Source organism: Nycticebus coucang, chromosome 8 (assembly GCF_027406575.1).
Source record: "Nycticebus coucang isolate mNycCou1 chromosome 8, mNycCou1.pri, whole genome shotgun sequence".
NCBI lineage: Eukaryota > Metazoa > Chordata > Mammalia > Primates > Lorisidae > Nycticebus > Nycticebus coucang.
Window position 1 is genome coordinate 10,155,403 of NC_069787.1, and position 20,427 is coordinate 10,175,829.

The 20,427-nt window shown below is 37.1% G+C and overlaps 1 protein-coding gene across 22 annotated transcripts in view; it reads right to left on the minus strand.

Moving 5' to 3' along the window:
• The window catches only part of SETD5 (SET domain containing 5), an 83,195-nt gene that overhangs the window by 16,310 nt on the left and 46,458 nt on the right, over positions 1 to 20,427 (minus strand). For 14 of the 22 annotated variants that reach the window (XM_053599026.1, XM_053599039.1, XM_053599031.1 and 11 more), the window contains 10 exons: positions 17,305 to 17,547; positions 15,994 to 16,142; positions 15,514 to 15,631; positions 14,677 to 14,786; positions 13,469 to 13,730; positions 13,024 to 13,107; positions 11,462 to 11,719; positions 10,107 to 10,427; positions 9,456 to 9,698; positions 3,876 to 4,005 (listed from right to left, as the gene is read on the minus strand). In XM_053599026.1, coding sequence (XP_053455001.1) covers positions 3,876 to 4,005; positions 9,456 to 9,698; positions 10,107 to 10,427; positions 11,462 to 11,719; positions 13,024 to 13,107; positions 13,469 to 13,730; positions 14,677 to 14,786; positions 15,514 to 15,631; positions 15,994 to 16,142; positions 17,305 to 17,547 — 1,918 coding nt within the window. The remainder of the gene's footprint in view (positions 1 to 3,875; positions 4,006 to 9,455; positions 9,699 to 10,106; positions 10,428 to 11,461; positions 11,720 to 13,023; positions 13,108 to 13,468; positions 13,731 to 14,676; positions 14,787 to 15,513; positions 15,632 to 15,993; positions 16,143 to 17,304; positions 17,548 to 20,427) is intronic. The other 8 variants (XM_053599045.1, XM_053599042.1, XM_053599044.1 and 5 more) reach the window with 1 other exon arrangement.

The following is a 20,427-nucleotide window of genomic DNA, read 5'->3' on the forward strand; positions in this document are numbered from 1 at the left end:
TACAAAGATGTGTGATAAATGGCAACTATGTTCAGATAGGGGTTTTAAAAATTGTATGTTATTTGGGCAGCGCCTGTGGCTCAAGGAGTATACCAGAGATGGTGGGTTCAAACCCGGCCCTGGCCAAAAACTGCAAAAAAAAAAAAAAATTGTATGTTATTTTATTATTAAATTTGTAGCAGTCACTATGCTATTTTCCAACATCTGACCTACTCACAAATTATATTAATTGATTTTCAAATGTTAAACCATCCTTATATTTCTAGGAAAGACTTTACTTGGCCGCAGTATATTAGCCTTCTAATATTCTTACAAATTCAAGGTGCTAATTATTAATAGATCACAAATATAATTGAAAAGTGGTATTATGCTATTTTTTTGAAGTTGATAAAATGAAATCAAGAATTTAAGGAAAAGAATCTACTACTCTATCAAAAGTTCGTGCACATGCAGATAAAATGAAATACTCTACCATTCTTTCATCGGTTAGAATTAAGTTATTTTTAACCTATACGTATATTTTGCAATTGTTAATGACTATAAATATCTCTATACACAAATTCCATGCTTAGTTCTGTAGGCATGGAAACCAGATACCTAGAACAACTATTAAGAATTACAAATATTTTTAATGTGTATGATTAACCTTAGCAAATAACTAGCAGGGATATTACTCTACTGTCATTTTTATTGCAAATCCTTTCTCCCATTTATTAATCCTCTTATTAATTTAGAGTTAATATAGACACAGAAATATGGTTAATGCAGTTTGAAGTACCAAGAAAAAAAAAAATTTAAACATGCCTGGAATTTTCTGTGGCAAAGAATCTAATTTTTTCTTTTTGGAGATAGGGTCTCACTATGTTATGCAAGCTGAACTGGGCTTGAGTGATCCTCTTACCACAGCACAGCATCCACAGTAGCTGAACTACAGATGGACACCACTATACCCAGTTAGAACCTAATTCGTTTACAATCCCCCCAAGTAAAAATTTCAGAACAATTACCAAGCCTTTCGCTGATATAATAGACTGCTTCTGGCTACCTTGGTTCTATATATGCATCCATCATTGCGTCAGTGAAATTGTAAATTTAAGCTTCATATTAGAAGCTAGTTTTATATTCCCAAGGAAAGTACTTCGTTATTCTTTCTCAAATTTTTTCTTAGTTGGTTATTTAAGATAAACTTCAGAATCATTTAATAAAATTTCAAAAACAAATTATTTCATGGGAATTATATAAAGCCAGAGAGAAAATATGTATCTATTCTTTCACTAATGAAATTTCTCTCCATTTCCTTAAATTTTAAAAATATTTCTCAGTAATAGTTTGTTCCACACATCCAATTAAGGTTATTCTTTGGCAGTTTCTTAGTTTTGTTAAGTTTGGGAATAAAAAAAAATGCATTTCATTCACTTTCTTAATATATGATGGTATTAATTTTTGTATATGTCTTTTCCAAGGATTTCATTGAACTTTTATTAGTTATAAGTTTTTCAGTTCATTATTTAGGCTGTTTTAGACTATATCCACATCATTTACATTTGTGAACATAAAGGCCCTGTCCCACTTTAATATTAATTTTTTTTATCTCTACAATTTTACCATTTAGAATTTAGAACATTTCCTGTAGATAGTATCCAAAAATACTGGATAAGAAAGAATATTCTGTGTAGAACACTGTAGTAAGTCCCCTATGGGTCCAATATTATTCCAAACAGTTTACATGTAGTACTCAATTTTGTTAGCCCCATGAGCAGGTCATAATATATTTCAATTTTATAGATGAGGCTCAGAGACATTTAGTAGTATCATGTAAGTTATTAAAGAGCAGAGTTGGTCTTCAACGGTCTATTTGATTCTTTCTATAATCCCAACCTGTCTCCCTTTCTTAACATCTCCTTGTTATTCTTAAAAAAACAAAACAAACAAAATGAAAACAATTCCTCAGAATTTACACTAACTTGTAGCAACAATTCACTCATTTGACTATGGCTTCATTTTATAATGACAGATTTCCCTGTTTTATGTTGCTCCTTCAGGGCAAGGTGTGTCCTGTGAATGTCTCTCACTGCTACAGACTAGAGCAGATGTTCAGGTAGAGGTTGGTGATGAGCATTCCTATTTCTATTCCAACCAGGGCACGTAGTAACAAAGATGCTTTTCTGCACATGAAAACAGAGCCTCAATTTGTTGCCCTGGGTAGAGTGCAGTGGCATCACAGCTCACAGCAACCTCCAACTCCTGGGCTCAAGTGATTCTCCTGCCTCTGCCTCCCAAGTAGGCTGGGACTACAGGCGCCCACCACAACACCCGGCTATTTTTCCTTTGCAGCTGTCATTGTTGTTTGGTGGGCCCGGGCTGGATTTGAACCCGCCAGCTCAGGTGTGTATGGCTGGCGCCTTAGCTACTTGAGCCAAAGGCGCCGAGCCAGGACATCAATTATTATTATACAATCTCCTATTCCCAACCTTAACTACACATATACGAAACACATATTCCAGAAAGAGAGACATACCCACATACACCCACTAGTCTATTTGAGCTAAGTTATAGTCTCACTACACTTTTTATTTATTTTTTTGAGACACAATCTCATTTTGTTGCCCTCAGTAGAGTGCTGTGGCATCACAGCTCATAGCAACCTCAAACCTTCAAACCCTTGGGCTTAAGGGATTCTCAGCCTCCCAAGTAATTGGAAACTACAAATGCCCACCTGGCCATTTTTTTTTTTTTGGAGATGATGTCTCATTCTGACTCTGGCTGGTCTTGAACTCGTGAACTCAGACAATCCACTCGCCTCGGCCTCCCAGAGTGTCATTATTTTATATAAATGCTATCATTCATCTTTTAGATAATTGGTATTTTATTATTCCAGGGATAATTATGTGTTAACTTATTTTTTTTTGTCCAGAAGGAATGTGTTAACTTATAAGGTATAAACTAAGTCAATAACTTAAGAAAATGGTAGGCCCACTTTTTTCTAAATAAAGTCAGAGTTTTAATAAAAAGCAGGTGTTACTAATGAAATAAATTACATTCCAGTTCATAACATTTACTCAGCAAGTTGATCAACAGAAACAATGAAATATTTTTTATGAAAATCTAAAATGTTATCAAATTAGCTATAGCCTTACTTAAGCCTTAGCACTTAATTTATTTTGGATTTTGTTCTGATTGCATAATATTTAGAAAACTGATTTAGAGATAAACTTATAAAAACCACAAAGAACTTCCCAATTATATTGATATTTTCAGGAGAAATTTTGGCAAAAAGACTGTCCCAAAGTAAGATGGTATCGTAAGTTAATATACTAATGTTTTCAATTCCCTCTAAGAGTAACTGTGAAAACCATTGGACCAGATGATTTTTCATGGCCATCTACTTTATAAACACATAAGGACCTTATATTGGATTTAAAGCTGTATCTTAAAAAAAAATTTTACACTAACTGTACCATCCTTTTGAAAGCAATCAATAGTTTCTTATTTACTTCATTTATCCTCTGCCCCCTCAATCACGCTCGACCCAACTCAATCAGAATTTAGAGTCCTGATTATCAGCGTTCCATCGCTTTCTTGCCTTCCCCCCTTATAAACATGGACATAGATTTCCTAAACTTACTACTTTAAATGTATCTAACCTTTTTTATAACCATTTCTGCTGTTACTTGTACACTGTCTAGTTCCTTCTTTGTCGTCCTGGGAAAACTGATCCCTGACTTGAGATCTTTCTCTTCTTCTGTAAAGACAGATGTAAAGTAACTATTTAGAGAAAATGCTATTTCTTTTTTGTATCAGTATTCATCTGAAATTTTTTATGTGGACCTGAAACAATCATTGGTCATATACTCATAAAGATTTTAGATGCATACCTGCATTGTCTTTGCAGATACTAGAAGAGCTACTATTCTCGTTACTTTGGTATAGGTGCTGAGTTCTAGTCTCCTGGGGTACAGATGATGTTTGAGTCATCCCTTCTTCCAAGGCTTGTTTTATCCAGCGCTATAATGGGAAAAGAATTGGCAATTATCAATAACTGTTTAAAACTGTTTAGTACACCTATTTTAAATGCACATCAACTATGAGAGATACAATCAACACACTCATTCAGTTCCACAGTCAAGCATTTTACTTTTTGTGTTCCAACATATTATTGTAATGTTGCCCCCATCAGTTTCTTCTATCAGGCAAAACTGAGGAAATCTGGGTAACACATCACAAGATTCCATCAAAAAAACAAACCAACAAACAAAAAACCCACACCAATAATAAATGACAAATATCCAACTTTTCATACTGCATGGGATGAAGTAAGTGGAAAGAGTTAAGAATGAAACCTTAATATTTAGAGATATTCTGACCATATAGAATAAAACTAATATATAAAATAAGTACCTAGCAGGAAGATAAAGATCTCTTAAGAGTTGTCTGTCCTATGCTGGGGACACCTGAAGAAGTCATAAAGATTTACACTAAGATTTTGGATGAGAAATAACAGTTCTTTACTACAGGTACTGAAAGATAATTTTTAAAAGGTCTATTCTCAGAGCGGTGCTTGTGGCTCAAAGGAGGAGGGCGCCTGCCCCATATGCCGGAGGTGGCAGGTTCAAACCCAGGCCCAGCCAAAAACTGCAAAATAAATAAATAAATAAATAAATAACTAGTCTACTCTCAAATGGAACATCCTAAGGGTTTCCTGCCAAACAGTTTAGTTAAATTATCCACAAATAATGCAAATCACAGAATGATCTACAGATATCAAAAAAGGGTGGGGGGTAGGGGGGTAAGAAGCCCTCTCTAATAAATTATATTTTGTAGTACAGATGAAAACCTAAATTGTTAAGAAATAAATTTAAGGCAGATATTAAGCCTACAAAGATTAGGTTAATAAGATTACATATCTTGTGAAAGAAAGATTTTTTTTAACCTGTAATTGTGTTCTCTTAAGATAAGATATATAGTTGTGGGTTGCCCAACACTCTTAAGGCTCTCCTGCCCTGACATAAGACAGACCAAATTTTGATAAACATCAATCCCTGAGTTAGATCTTCCTTCAAACAGGAAGAGCAAAGGTGAATTATTATAATTTTACACCTTTAGAAAATATGTCTTAATTGTAGGTAAGTAACTATTCTTTTTATCAAAGAGAACAATTCTAATAGATTTTACATCTTAGAAATGTAGAGTATAATCCAGGAAAATTTTAGCAAGAAAAATCTTACATCATGTATAAATGTCATATGGTCTGCCAAATGAAAACAAAAATACAATTGTCATGTTGAAGAAGAGATACATGTGAATTGAGTATACTATGTACACAAAAGAGATTTCTATGATCATTTAGGATATGACCAGATCTCTGAAAAGGCAGAACAATGCTAAGGATGAATTCTCCTAGATACAAAAGAATATTGATGTCAAGATGAACTGTCAGAATCATACACAGATATGTAAGAGCTTAGAAGAAAACTTAGATGTTCTCTTGTCCAAAGCACTCACATTTTATAGATGGGAAAAAAATTATGCCCAGGAATAAAGAAATCTCTTGTTACAGATACCTTTAATACAAGTTTATCTTTTTAGAGCAGAAGACAGAACTCATTTCAGGGGTCACTGAGCTGTCTTCCATAAATAATTTTTTTTTTTCAGCCACGGCTGGATTTGAACCTGCCACCTCCAGCGTATGGGGCTGGCGCCCTACTCCTTTGAGCCACAGGTGCCACCCAGTAATTTTTTTTTTTTATATATCTAGGGTTAAGTAGATGTACCCATGAATTTACATTCTGAATCTGATGACTAAAAAAGGGGATATAAAACCAGAACAACAGCATTCTACAAGTAAAATGCTGCCATGGTTTGCTACAAGGTTAAAGACAGCAAACCTATTCCTACTGATCCTGTTGTAGATGTTTACAATATTTCAGGACTCATAAAAATGTAACACAAACATTTGTTAGTATGGAACAAGATCCTATCATCCCATGGATAAAAAAGTAATGTTAGTTCCCTCTCCCCCACCACTTGCCCAACTTCTGTCTTAAGTTATTCAAGTCTTAAGATCCTTCTCTGAAACTCTGTATTACAGTGAAGGAGAAAGTTTTTAGGTAGTTCAAAGATGAGGAGAAAAGGAAGTTATAAAGGTTTTGGAGTCTAAAAGACATAGGTTAAAACTTGACCTACTAGCTTCCTCACCTTAGAGAAGTAAACCAAATCTTCTGGATCTATATACATTGAGGCCAATAATACCAACTTCACAGAGCTGTTGTGAAGGTTAAGTGAGATAATGTATATAAAGAAAGCTTGTAGCACAGTATTGAGCACACAACAGCATTTCAATGAGTCCTTGTCCAGCTTAATTTCAGTATTATGTTTAGAGAAACGTGGATTAATGACCTTAACGAAACACCAATGCAAAGCACAGTTTCGTTACCAGTCAGGTTGGTTTTCTAAGAAATTTGGGGCAGCAAATCACCTATATGCATTATGTCTAGAAGGTGACTTTAGACAGAAGTTGGGACACTAATGAAATGCTTCTTGGCCACCTATAAATGATTCTACTGTAGAATAATAACTGAAGTAAGATCTTTAAAAAATATGCACCATAAAATGCTTTTTAAGAACTAGGACTCAACTTAGAAACTCCAGGGATATCATTAAATGTTCTGTCAAATACTCCTAAGAATCTGCTTACAGGCTCCACGCCCATGGCACAGTGGTTGTGGCGCCGGCCACATGCACAGAGGGTGACAGGTTCAACCCGGCCCAGGCCTGCTAAACAACAATGACAACTGCAACAACAACAACAACAAAAGGAAACTTGGGGTGGTGCCTGTGGCTCAGTGAGTAGGGCGCCGGCCCCATATACCGAGTGTGGCGGGTTCAAACCTGGCCCTGGCCAAACTGCAACAAAAAATTGCCAGGCGTTGTGGTGGGCACCTGTAGTCCCAGCTACTCAGGAGCTCATAGGAATATGCACTGTTTTAACTAATCCCATGGAGAGTGGTTTCTTTCATCTATCTGCTTCACTTATACTTTGAAGGATTTTTTTATTACAAATTTGTTTAATCATGGAAATTTTCTTAAGTCCTGCACTAAGATGAGTCCTTCCTAATCAATCTAAAAGTAACTCTTCCCCATCCCCATAAAGCTGAGTTCAATTTCTTGCTAAAAGATTTAAAATTTTATTTTGCCCTAAAGAGCATAATCCTCTTTTGTAATATAATCTTGATATGTTTATAAGCAAATATTAAAGTAATAATTTAAACATAAAACAATTTTTAAAGGCCCAATTTAAATCAATAGTCTTGCTATGATAATCTGTATACATAGACTGAATGCTTCCTAAAGACACATCATGACTCAGAGATAAAAATGTCAGATACACTTGGGGACTACAACATGAAATTGAGTTAAAAGTGATTCCTATCTGTGGTGAGTGGAAATGTAAGGATGAGCTATAGATACCAGACAACCAGGTTAAAAAAAGCTCAAAGATATGAATTTTCTACTGGATTTGAAGTCCAGTCCTAAACTAATTTTTGGTTTTCATAGGTCTCTGCGAGTTGGAAAGTAAGATGGTATGTGATAGTATCCCAGCATTAGAATTATTAAGGAAGAGTTTCAAGAGGCTAGTCTCTGTTATTTATGACTTAGACTTCACTATTAATCTATACTAAATAATTGTCTACCCTTCTTAAAGAATCAAAATTGGAGAATCTACCATTTGGCTTAATAGGATGCGTCAATAGTTAACATCATTAGAAATCTAGTACTGTGTCCAACCAAACACAGAACAAAAGAAAAAAGTTTCTTTTTCATATTTCAAGCCATCGTTCAATTTCTTCCATCTTTAGACTACAGACCATAGCTATACTCATATTATAACACTATTCACAAATGTAGTTAAGATTCTGAACTATTACTGGTAATGAGGGATATTGGAATGCTAAAGATCACTTTGCAGATTTGCATGGTGTACCACACAAAGCTCTCCAATTGTTACAGAAGGTTAATTATAAAGCTTATTACGTGGTAAACAATTTTTCTTCTTCTTAGATGATCTCTAAGATCTAAGATAAACTAGTCTTTGTGACTTGGTGTAAGAAGATATCCTCAGAGACCCAAAGCTCCTTCATTTCCCAGGCAAACTTCCTACAAAAAATAGCTTTTCAGAAATTTTCTAATCTTTCTTATAAGAGAAAGTTGTTATTGCATTTATTTCTGACACTTGAAAGTTATTCAAGTTATTGCAGTTTTCGCAAGGATCTCATGTCAAATTTCTTTTTAAGATTTCTTATGCTTGAGAACTTCGCTGAACAGACCCATCAGTGACTCAAATACTTAGATGAGATGTGTAATTAGAAAAAGACTTTCCGCAGTGTATACTGCTCATTCAGTGGCGCCCTTCCTTTTTGCACAGATTCCTGTTGCCCTCCTCCCCTCCATATCCCATACCACTTTGGCTCATCTTTCATGCCCCCCTCCCCCCACAAAATAATCTCTATTCTTTGGGAAAAGAGAAAAGCTTTAAATTTGGAGGAGTCAGGGAAGACCTGCCTGGAGTTGGAGACTTCATCACATCAAATAATCTACATGCAGCATCCTCATGTACGTGATGCCAGTGGAGGAGGGCAATGGCAGACACTGAGGAAGGCAGCCTGAATCCAGATCTGAGGATAAGAGAAAAGGGTGTTCCAGGGAACAGACTCTACCTCAAAGGAAGACCAAATGAAAGGGTGTCCTATACTTCTAGAAACATAGAAACAACATTATAGATCTGAGGGAATCATCTATTCCTAAGAGATACCTTTGGAAACTATGCAAGTCTTCTGGAAATTAAGAAAGAACATTCCAAAAACAAGCAACCACCAAACGATACTGCCACTAGATCCAAAAACACTAAGTAGAGAGGAGAAAGAGGCTGAGAGAGAGGGAGAGAGTCTTTAGAGTAGGCTCTGTATTCTCGGGGAACAGTCGAACTTGTCATTTGATAAAGAATAGGAATAATGCCAATTACAATAGTATTTTTCTTCTAATTTCTGTCAATTGATAGAATTAATTCAAACCACAATTTGATCATTTTTTATTTATCAAACAGTGCTCTAGAGGACCTGGGGCCCAACTCACACACTAATCACAAATGGACATGTTAATGAATACCACAAAAGCACACACAAAACATATCCCTCCCTGCCCAGTCATCAATTGCTGTGTGCTCTCACTTAGGAACCTCTAGTGTTCTCAGAAGAGACAACAATGAATACTCACAAATTTAAGCATCAAAAATGTAGTATATGCATTTTACCTTAGTTCCACTGAGGGCTGAACAACTAACCCATCATAAACTGACATGAGCACAGTGGCTATCTAAAGAATGTGTTAGATTATGTTGCAGTTATAGGCAGACTAAGTTTAAAAAAAAAAAATCAAACAAAAACCATAAGCAGACATACCTTTTTACAGGAGCTGAATGTTCCATCAGGCAGAAGGGGCCTTCGACGCCTCTCAGGGATAAAGGGTGAGCCAAAGCGAATGTAGTGTTTGGGGGTGGTGCAAATTAACGGGGAATGGATAAGACCGGGTAACATGTTCAGGGTCGTTGCCAATACAGTTGGGTCTGTGGTGATGCGTAAAGGGCATTCGACAGGGCATTCTTGCTTCTCCGCTTTGTCATTTAACCATTCTGTAACTAGATACTAAAGTTAAAAAAAAAAAAGAGATTGTAAGTTGATGCTTTTTATGTATAAAGCCAGAGATAGCAATACAATTCAAAAAGACAAACCTCATCTAGAAACTAGGACAGAAGGAGATATAGTAGCTACAGTTAATATGAATTGGGTGATGAGAACACAAGATATCTTCCTTTACCCTCTCCATGCCCCACTGGGAGAGGAATAATTTCAGCTATCAGTGATTTAAGCTCTGCCTAAAAATAAAGGAACAAAAGGTAGTAGGATGGCTTTAGCTTTTTGTGTCAAAGGATTTGAGAACTTTCAATATTATGATACCAAGATTAGTTTTTTTTAATGAGGATTACAGGTTCTCCATTTTAATATGCCAGCCCTTGTCAGACTAGACTGTATGGAAAGGTATTTTTGACTTACCTTTTTGGTTTTGGGGTATTTAGATGCAGTGCGGTTGACATGGGATCCAGTAACTGACACCACAGTTGGGTCAGACCCTGTTAATTGCCTGTTTTCTCCCAAAATGTCTACACTTCCAGTTTCGGTAGGAGTTACCAAGCTGTTACTTCCTCCTTCTTCCAAGGCAGCTTGTGACAACTCTGCCTGCTGTGCACTGGCCTGCTTCTGACGCTTTAGTCTTTGGGCTGAACTGGTCCTGTACCGAGAAATTCTACTCTTCGGTCGGGGCCTAGAAGGCTTTGCTGGAGGCGGTTTGGGGACTGGTTTTTCTGCAGCAATATCCTGTAACAGTAACAAGGTCAAATGCTTACCAGAAATTTCTTATCAGCAAACATTCTATACAATTTCCTATTCACTTTAAGCATTCAGAATGTCTACTGGTAAAAAGGTAAGGGTATAGAAATACTAATTCAAAATGTAATCCGTAAATACAAAATTTATACATTTAAATCAACTAAACAGGCTATAGACAGATGAATAGATTAATAAGGACTATTTCTAATAAGCATTTATAAAACAGACCAAAAAGTCAGCTAAAAGTAGTTGCCTAATTTTAGAGGTTTTTTTTGGAGACCAGAGTCTCAAGCTGTTGCTCTCGGTAAAGTGCCACGGCGTTAGACACAGCTCATGGCAAACTCAAACTCTTGGGCTTAAGCGATTCTCTTGCCTCAGCCTCCCAAGTAGCTGGGATCACAGGCGCTGCCACAACACCACAACACCTGGCTATTTTTTTTTTTTGTTGTTGTTGTTGCAGCTGTCATTATTGTTTAGCTGGCCCGGGCCAGGTTCCAATTCCCCAGCCTGGGTGTATGTGGCCGGTGCCCTACCCACTGAGCTACAGGCACCGCTTAATTTTAGAGTTCTTGATAGGGAAATGTATTTTTTCCCTTTATTTCTTTTCCAGATACTAAGTTTTAGTTTAGTAAAGCCTTAGATTCTTGGTTACAGTAGAGAAGGAAAAGAGGTATTTATTCTTAGAATCTTATTAAAGGTCAGGTACACAATTGGACTATGCAGAATGTCCATTACAGAAACCAAATGATTTTTATCAACTCCCCATCAACAGTTTATCTGGTAGACACAATATTTAGTCCCATTCTAGTCTGAAGGTAGCTACTCATTCACATTCCGACTTTACTGGTCTCCCTAAATCCCACAAGTCAGCTGATAAAAGTTGTTGTAGTTAAATGACCTTCCTTACTGCAACATGGAGCAAAGCTGAAGATACCTATTTTACCATTTCAAAAAGACAGGTAAGAATGATAGGGAAGTGGCATTAGCAAAGGCAAGGATGTCTAGGCCCTGGAATCTCTTACCCCTGCTTGGGAAGACCTCCGAGTATTCACACCAACACTCTGGGGGGTGCTTGTGATAGCAACATTTGAAGTAGAGTTGCTAACTTCAGATTCAGGGGCTTCAGTTTTTGTCTCTTCTCCAACAGGAGTCTCTGAGGTGGTGGTAGAAATCTCTACATCAGAGTTACTCTGTTCCAAGGGCTGATCGCGCCGCTTCTTTCTTTTCTCCAAGTTTTCAAAAGCATGCATAATGGCTTCGACCTTCCTATCCTCCCGGGTCTAGAAAGAAAAGATAGTATTAGCATAGAATGAAGCTTCAATAAGGAGGAGGAAGTATTATTAATAGAAATGTATAGAAACTCACGTTAACTACTTATTTAATCCACCTTAGAGATTTAAGATAAAAAAAAAAAATAAAATGTTTAATTTAAAATGGTGGGAATAGTAAAAGAAGACAATTTCAAACATAAAATTTCCCAAAAGGAGGGTGGCGCCTGTGGCTCAGTGAGTAGGGCACTGGCCCCATATACTGGAGGTGGCGGGTTCAAACCCAGCCCTGGCCAAAAACTGCCCAAAAAAAAATCAGCTTTGGTGCCTGTGGCTCAAGCGGCTAAGGCGCCAGCCACATACACCTGAGCTGGTGGGTTTGAATCCAGCAGGGGCCCACCAAAAAATTGTCGGACGTTGTGGCAAGCACCTGTAATCCCAGCTACTTGGGAAGAGGCAGGAGAATCGCTTGAGCCCAGAGTTGGAGGTTGCTGTGAGCTGTGATGCCACAGCACTCTACCCAGGGTGACAGCTTGAGGCTCTGTCTCAAAAAAAAAAAAAAAATTCCCAAAAGGGTTAGCTAATTTCAAACTTTTAAAAACAGTAGGAAAATGTCCACAAAAACTTATTTTTTTCTCTGCATTTTCAGAGCTCAAAAACAACCAAGTAGAAAAACTACTTAGGGTCACAAATGTAATTGGTTTCAGCATAAAAGTAGAATATTTTAATCCATGTGTCTAAAATGTTTTGTTTTGTTTGTTACCCTGGATAGAGTGCCATGGCGTCATAGCTCATAGCAACTTCAAACTCTTGGGCTCAAGAGATCCTCTTGACTCAGTCTGTCAAGCAGCTGGGACTATAGGCACCCACCAAAATGCCCAGCTATTTTTTCTCTTTTTAGTAGAGATGGGGTCTCACTCTTGCTCATGCTGGTCTTGAACTCCTGAGCTCAAGCAATCCATGTGCCTCAGTCTCCAAAAGTGCTAGGATTACAGACATGAGCCATGCCCAGCATTAAGAGCTGAAAAAAAGAAGTCAAAATGCACACAAGCCTAAGGAATTCCTAAGTCAGAGCAAAACGGCCCCAGTACATTTTGGTTTGACAAGCCAGATTTTTAGAAACTGTATTATTAGAAAGAAAACTCTTAAAACCACCATTAGATAATAGTCACAAGACAACTACTATGTGTTATGTGTAGAAAAAAGAAATTTAAAAATTATAATGAAGTCTATTTTATGGAAAAAACCCAAATTATTATTTCCACAAAAAATACCCAGGAATCAGTAGCAGCAAAGTGATGTTAGATGGTACCCACCCTCCTGTTATGAGCTGGGTTCTCCTGGTCATTTATAACTTCTTCTCTCTCTTCTTCTGGTTTTTCTTCTGGATTGTCTATTTCCTTTAAAACAGAGGCAACATTCAGCTGTATTCTTAAGCTCTGGGAACAATCACTTTCTGATTTATTCTGTCTGGTAACTTAAAACTCACCAGAAACAATTTCTAATGCCTTAAAGAGTTACTCGTGTGAGGACACATGGTAAATAAACACAGATGATAACCCCTATTCTCTGGACTAAGACCCGGAATGTTCTTGACTAATAAAACAAAAAGAAAAATGAATGTACACCCCCACTGATATAAAGGGCATTAATTAGGTAACACCTACAGATTCCCTACCTAAAACTATATGCAACAACCTGGGATCCTCTTCCTTTGGAGAATAGGTATCTTAAAATCATCTTTTGACCAGGCAAGATTACCTCATGATCACTGGATACAGTTACTTTTTCTGGAGCCTCTTGTGGTTGCTGGTCGTTACTCTCATTTTGCTGGTCATTATTCTCATTCTGCTGCTCCATCTCTAGCTCTTTTCGTCGTGCTTTTCTACGTCTGGTCTCTGCCCCAATGGTGGGTAGGCTTGGAGGAGGTGGGAGTGGCAGTTCTGCAGCATTAGGATTCCTTTTCTGTATAGGGCAATTCCGGTTTCCCTTGTGACATGCACAGTCCACTTTATAATTACTGCTCCAAAGAAATAATCAAAAGTACCTGTCTCAGTACCCTTGAAATGTGCTTACATGTTCCATTCATTATCTTAAATTATTAGCATAGTAATTTCCTCTGGTATTATCTTTGAGTAAGTTAAACAGAGGTATTAGAGACTTATTTCATTATTCCATGTTTCTCTGTATAACCCTAACTCTACTCTCACATATGGTCAGTGAAAAGGAAACCTCCTACTTACTGTTCCTAACAGTTGTTAAGCAACTTAGCAGGCAGTGAACCAGTGATTGAGTGGCTATACATACCATGTACCCACTATCACCACATCCTCACTTTTAGCTCCTTATTCCCTACTTCTTATCAATACTTTTACTCCTTCTACCTGAGACAAACATCACTTTACTACATAGACTATATTTTGCCTAAAATGACCAAGATAGAAAAATATCTACCGTACAAAGCTTATCACATAATCCTTTATAACTTTACATTGTCATATTTACCTACATTACATGGTTTAAGTGGATGTACTGAATTTTTAAATCCCTCTCTCAGCTTTATTAAGGTTTAATTGACAAAAAAAAAAAAAAAAAAGCAAAAAAGTATATATGTTTAGGGCCAGGGTGAATATTTAAATTCTCATTCTATATGGTCCCCTGGTACAAACGCTCTATGCAGAGCAGCATATGCAATTTCTCAAACATGTCCCATTTCCTATTGCATAAATAGTGTCAAAACATCTTTGTCAAGGACACTTGTGTTATACAAGGTACCTGTATCTCTAAAAAAAACCTGTTAAGTCTATCTTTTCCTTCACAATTTCTAGGCAGAAAATGCATTACTCATGAAAAGATTAACCAAAAGGAAAGGGCAAGAGCAAGAAACGAAGGCCAACTGTATATAGAGCTGAACAGCTCAACATGAAAGACAAAAATATTCATGTTAGGAAAGGTTTTTGAGGTCTTACCAGTTACTATACTCATAATCAAATGCGATGGTGACCTCAGCATCCTTGGTGATGGCAGACACAGCATAGATACACAGGTGAATCATCCCATCAGCAATCATGTGTCGTACCTGTGTGAATAAGGCTTATGGTTAGAATTATCATGAAGACCAGGAATTGTCCATAAGTGAGAAAAATAAAAACCTTTCTCCAAATAATTTCTCTCTGTTCTTTAAGTCCATCATTTCATCTAAAACCACTATTCAGTAATGGCTTCAGAGTTTATGATACTTCTTGAAATAAGTGGAGAAATCTTGAGACATTAGAAATCAGGGTGAAATCTCTGCTTTACATCTTACAGTTGTTTCCCGTTCAACCAGAGAATTTAAATTCCTTAGCTTGTAAGTAAAGCTCTGAGGATTTTCTTGCTACATTTGATCTGGTTGCACTGAGTAATGAATTCTAAAAAATGTCTAGATTCTCTCAGGGAATATTATTTCTTACAATCTAAAAAACTGCAAACAAATAGCTTAGTTAGGCCTAATAACATTTACTTCCACCAAAAGGCAATTTCTTTAACATAACCTCACTGACTTCATATTCAGTCTAGCTCTTTTCCTTAGCAAATGGTGACTTGGGTTTTTTCCCCATTTCTGCCTCCTCTAAAAGAAAATTCATTCCTTGCGCCTTGTCTCATCAGTATAAAAGCACCATTACTTTGGTTTTTTATCTCTCATAATGAACGATCACAACTCTTATCTACAGACCTTTATCTGGGTGAAGTTTTTAGACTGCTTCTTCAGTAAGCTTGTCCTTTTAGTGGTTCCATTCAAAGGGAAGTTGCTAAGAATATCTTACCTCTGCATTTGGTGTACATGATCTTCTGATGAACCGAGCATCATTACCGAAAGTACGGGCATCCACACACATCTCTACACCATTGAATTTTGAGTAGAAGAGCACAAAAGGGTATGGTCTAGGGATATAATTAAAATTCTTGTAATTCACAACACAAACAAAAAGGCCACCCCCTGACTCCAAATATAAAGCACATGCTGACAGAAGCAGCAGCAGTCCTTCGCAATGCCTAAACTTGGAAAACATCACATGCTTGTCTGCTTTTGATTAAACAACAAGGAATGCTTGGCTTTTGAAAGGAGTCATCCCTACTTTACACATTAAACAATTTGCAGACTTATTTGCGCCTCACTACAAATAGCAGACAAGTTTATTTGAGTTGTAATCTTTTCCCCAAGAAGAACCCATTAAAAAGGATGATTTCTTTAATAACAGTCAGGTCCACATTAGCCCTCACTATTCAATGAATGATGTTCTTACTTTTTGAAGAAATGCCCATTGACCTCAAATTGCTGTCGTAACATGACTTTCCCACGATACTCTATTATAAGAGTGTCTAAAGCCAAATCTCTTGCAGCTCTCAAGATCTTCCGGTGCTTTTGAACACGAGTGACTCTTCCCAGCTGTAACTGAATAAAGCCAGAGCAGTAACATTAAACAATAGCAACTACAGCTTAGGAGGCACTTAAAATATTTAATAATTTAAAGAATGGCACCAACATTTTCAGATCTTACTTGTGGATGTCATTTAGATCAATAATCAGAAAATTTTGTATTTGATACAAGCTTAATTTTTCTAGAACACATGCTCTATCTGGTGAATCTGCCACCCAAGAAAAGGTGAGAAAAGATCAGCAAAAAACACATGATTAAGATTTTATTGGCTCTACCAGGCATGGTGGCACATGCCTCTAATCCTACCACTACTCCCGGAGGCTGAGGTGGGAAGATCTCTTGAGTTTAAGACCAGTCTGAGCAAAAGTGAGACTATCTCTACAATAAATAGACAAAATTAGCCAGGTATTGTAGTGGGCACTTGTAGACCCAGCTACTCAGAAGGCTAAGGGAGGAAGATTACTTAAACCCAGGAGTTTGAGGTTGCTGTGAGCTAGGCTCATGCTATTGAACTTTAGCCTAGGAAACAAAGTGAGACTTTGTCTCAACAACAACAAAAAAGATTTTATTGGCTCTATGTCTAATACACGTATAAGAATGAGAAAAAAAAGAATAAGCTTAGCTTTTCATAAATCTTACATATTTCCTACTGAGGCTGTATAAAATTTCCCACTCTAATTCATCTATGAGCAAAGACAGTTTAAAAATATGTGCTTAGGCTCGGCGCCTGTGGCTCAAGCAGCTAAGGCGCCAGCCACATACACCAGAGCCAGTGGGTTTGAATCCAGCCTGGGCCCGCCAAACAACAATGACAACTGCAACCAAAAAAATAGCCAGCCGCTGTGGCAGGCGCCTGTAGTCCCAGCTACTTGGGAGGCTGAGGCAAGAGAATAGCTTAAGCCTAGGTGTTGGAGGTTGCTGTGAGCTGTGATGCCACAGCACTCTACCCTGGGCAACAGTTTGAGGCTCTGTCTCAAAAAAAAAAAAATAAGTGCTTAATAGACAATTTCCAGTTAATAAACATATAACCTACTTTTGGTTAAAGATGATCAACAGCTGGCTAATTTGTTATTCCAGGGCCTTGCACATTTGGAAGAAATAGTAATTCTAATACCTGCCCCCTTTCCTGGGCTCTTAAAATCTTATTTAGAGAATCTTTAACCCTTTGGTCCTTACCTGCATTTGGGAACCAATAACTGTATTATTACAGGCCAATTCAGTTTTATTAATAGTGTCTAAAATTGCAGGTTTGCCCACAAATTCTTTGCTAGAATGTAGATGTTGCTCAAGGGCGTTCTGTACATCGGCACTGTACTGATTAGCAAAAGCTTCTTCATACTGATCAGTCCATAGTCTTATCCGATTTTCCCAACCCTCAGTTGTATTCTCATCTAAATTCTGTGCTTCAGAGGGAGAATTCTGTAGAGAACAAAGGTCAGGTAGGTTAGGAGAGTCCATGCACAAACAAGGTGGTGATTGGGTGTAGGGCATAGGGTGACAAGCTAAGCTTCCAATGAAAATTTGTTTTCACTTGGTAGTTGGTGTGACATAAGAGTAATGGACTAGAGTCAGGGCATCTGGGTTCTGTCATGGTTGTTACCAATGAGAGGTGAGACCACGGATAACTTTTTTAAATGTATAAGCTCAGTTTCTGCATTTATTCAGTGAGAAATTAATATGGATCATAGTCCCATCCTATCACTGATTTCAATGACCATTTTGAAGTCATTAAAATCAATTTTGTTCTCATCCAAAGATTTGTATCAATTTCATTAAGAAAATCTTTGTGAAAATGAACAGTAGAGACTTCAAATCATTAAAATGCTAAAATTTCAATACTTACTGAACAGCTGTGCCAGCCCAGGTCTGGTTTTAACTACTCTCAAGCAGAAATTATTGTTTTTATATCACTTATTTTCATTTTAAATTAATACATGTTTATTCTAAATATGTCTGTAACCCAATCAATCCAATCATAATCTAAATATAAAATGTTATTCTGGAACATATTGTTCTAATACATTACTTTCAACAATTTCAATTGCCACATTCTAAATAGTCTTAAGAGATGAAGTGAGGGGAGAGGAGAGGGTAGGAAGAACATAGGAAATGTTTTAAGATGTACTTGGCTATACTCCTCTTAGAAAACCACTGCTCTCTACTGAGAAAAGGTTATTTTACGTCAGATACAGCATCCTTAACAGACAGTACTTGACCTACAGAGATATAGCTTAAGCCTGACACATATTGCCCTCTGTGGTGTTTAAGACTTAAGGTGCCACTGGAAACAAAACAAACACTGATAGTGATGAAGTCATGCCACTGGTGATGAGAAGGGAGACACTATAGTACCAAGCTACTTAAAAATCCATGTCCACATCCAACTTGTAAAATCAGGCATAACAAAAAAAAATATATGTTCCACAAATGGTACAGAAAACACTGATGTGTATTTAACTGCTTTCTTTTACCACTTTGCTTCACTGTTCTTGACTGATTATTGTCTACTATCCTTTCCCCAAGGAAGAGGAAAATGGAAGAAAAACATTTTTTACATTTCTCGCTAGAGTCCAAAGACTAAACAACAAACAAAGGGTGCTAAGAAACACTAAGGTCAACATCAAACCATTGAGAATAGAATAAATTATCATCTTATGTTAAAAAAAAAAAGGAAAAAGATCATGAGCATGATGCTGTCAGTAGCAGTTGAGCAAAAATATAGTGTAAAACCTTAGACTTAAAGGTGCTTCAATAGGAATTAGGGATGCCCAAATAGTATTTCCAGCTTTAAATATCCAGTAGCAATCACTAAACTTACCACTTGGTAAATGTATTGTATTTTGCAAGCCTTTGCCACATTATTATCCATTTCCCACTAACTTCCACTGTGAGTTTATGGTGCTACCTCTCATCTTTCAGAGTACTGGAGATTACAGCTCTGTGGCTTTAGAGCAGTGGTTCTGAATCTAGGGCAATTTTGCCTTTAGCAATATCTAAAGACATTTTTGATTATTACAATTGAGTGTGTCTTACTGGTACCAGGTATCCTCTTGTTAGACCAAATGCAAAGTACAATCTTCTTCACAACATAGAATTATGTGATCCAATATTTCAATAATGTCTGTCTAGGTTGAGAAGCCCTGATTTAGAATTAAATCTCCAGAGGGAAACTCTTGGCCTTGGGATTAAAAATCTAGATGATAAAATTTTCTCATTCTTATGGACTCCCACTTGGATCTTTTGGTAGAGTTCTTTATTAATAATTCTGAGCACAAAATTTATAACTCAATTTAGAATTATTAAGATGAGACCAGTATTTTTCTTTTCTTTTCCCTTTTTTACTCTAGCAGAAATTATCAGAAATATTTTTCTGTCTAAATTTTAACACACCCAAGGGACTGTTAACTTCTTGAAACTATAAGTTTGGGGCTTATGTGTTTTCTAAGAGCCAGTCCCCAGCTTCCAAAAGACCTCAAACTTCTGGATATAAGTTACAATAGTTAACTGATAAGAGAAGAGGGCCGGCCTAGCAGCCAAGATCAGAGTTCCCGTGTCTGCTTCCAAGTCTATTTAAGGATCCCTCTAAGAAAATGAAAAAAAATAAATAAATAAAGGGGCAGTTAAAGCAAACTTCGCTGTTTGTGGGAGGTGGATCTGGCAAGAAATTATTAATTTGTGTTCCAAGATACACCCCAGGCCTCTGATACTCTGCGGCTCTAAGTCCTTTTCCAAGCTCTTTTACAGGAATAGTCACTTCTGTTTATAGATAGACACAAGGTGAGGCCTTCAAACTTCAGATAAAATGCCACCAATAATCTTTATTAACAGTCATAATGTGCTTCACACAAATACAATCCTCATAAAAATAAAGCTAATCCTCGCTAAAGATTTTAATGTTTATACCATGTAACTATCAATAGAAAAGATCCTACTTACTCATTTAGGAATATATATATATATTTTTTTGTAGAGACAGAGTCTCACTTTATGGCCCTTGGTAGAGTGCCATGGCCTCACCCAGCTCACAGCAACCTCCAACTCCTGGGCTTAAGTGATTCTCTTGCCTCAGCCTCCAGAGTAGCTGGGACTACAGGCGCCCACCACAACGCCCAGCTATTTTTTGGTTGCAGTTCAGCCTGGGCCAGGTTTGAACCCGCCACCCTCAGTATATGGGGCCGGCGTCCTACCGACTGAGCCACAGGCGCCGCCCTCATTTAGGAATATTAATACTTACAGAATCAAACTAGAACTTATTTCTTTTCTTTCTTTTTTTTTTTTTTAAGACAGAGCCTCAAGCTA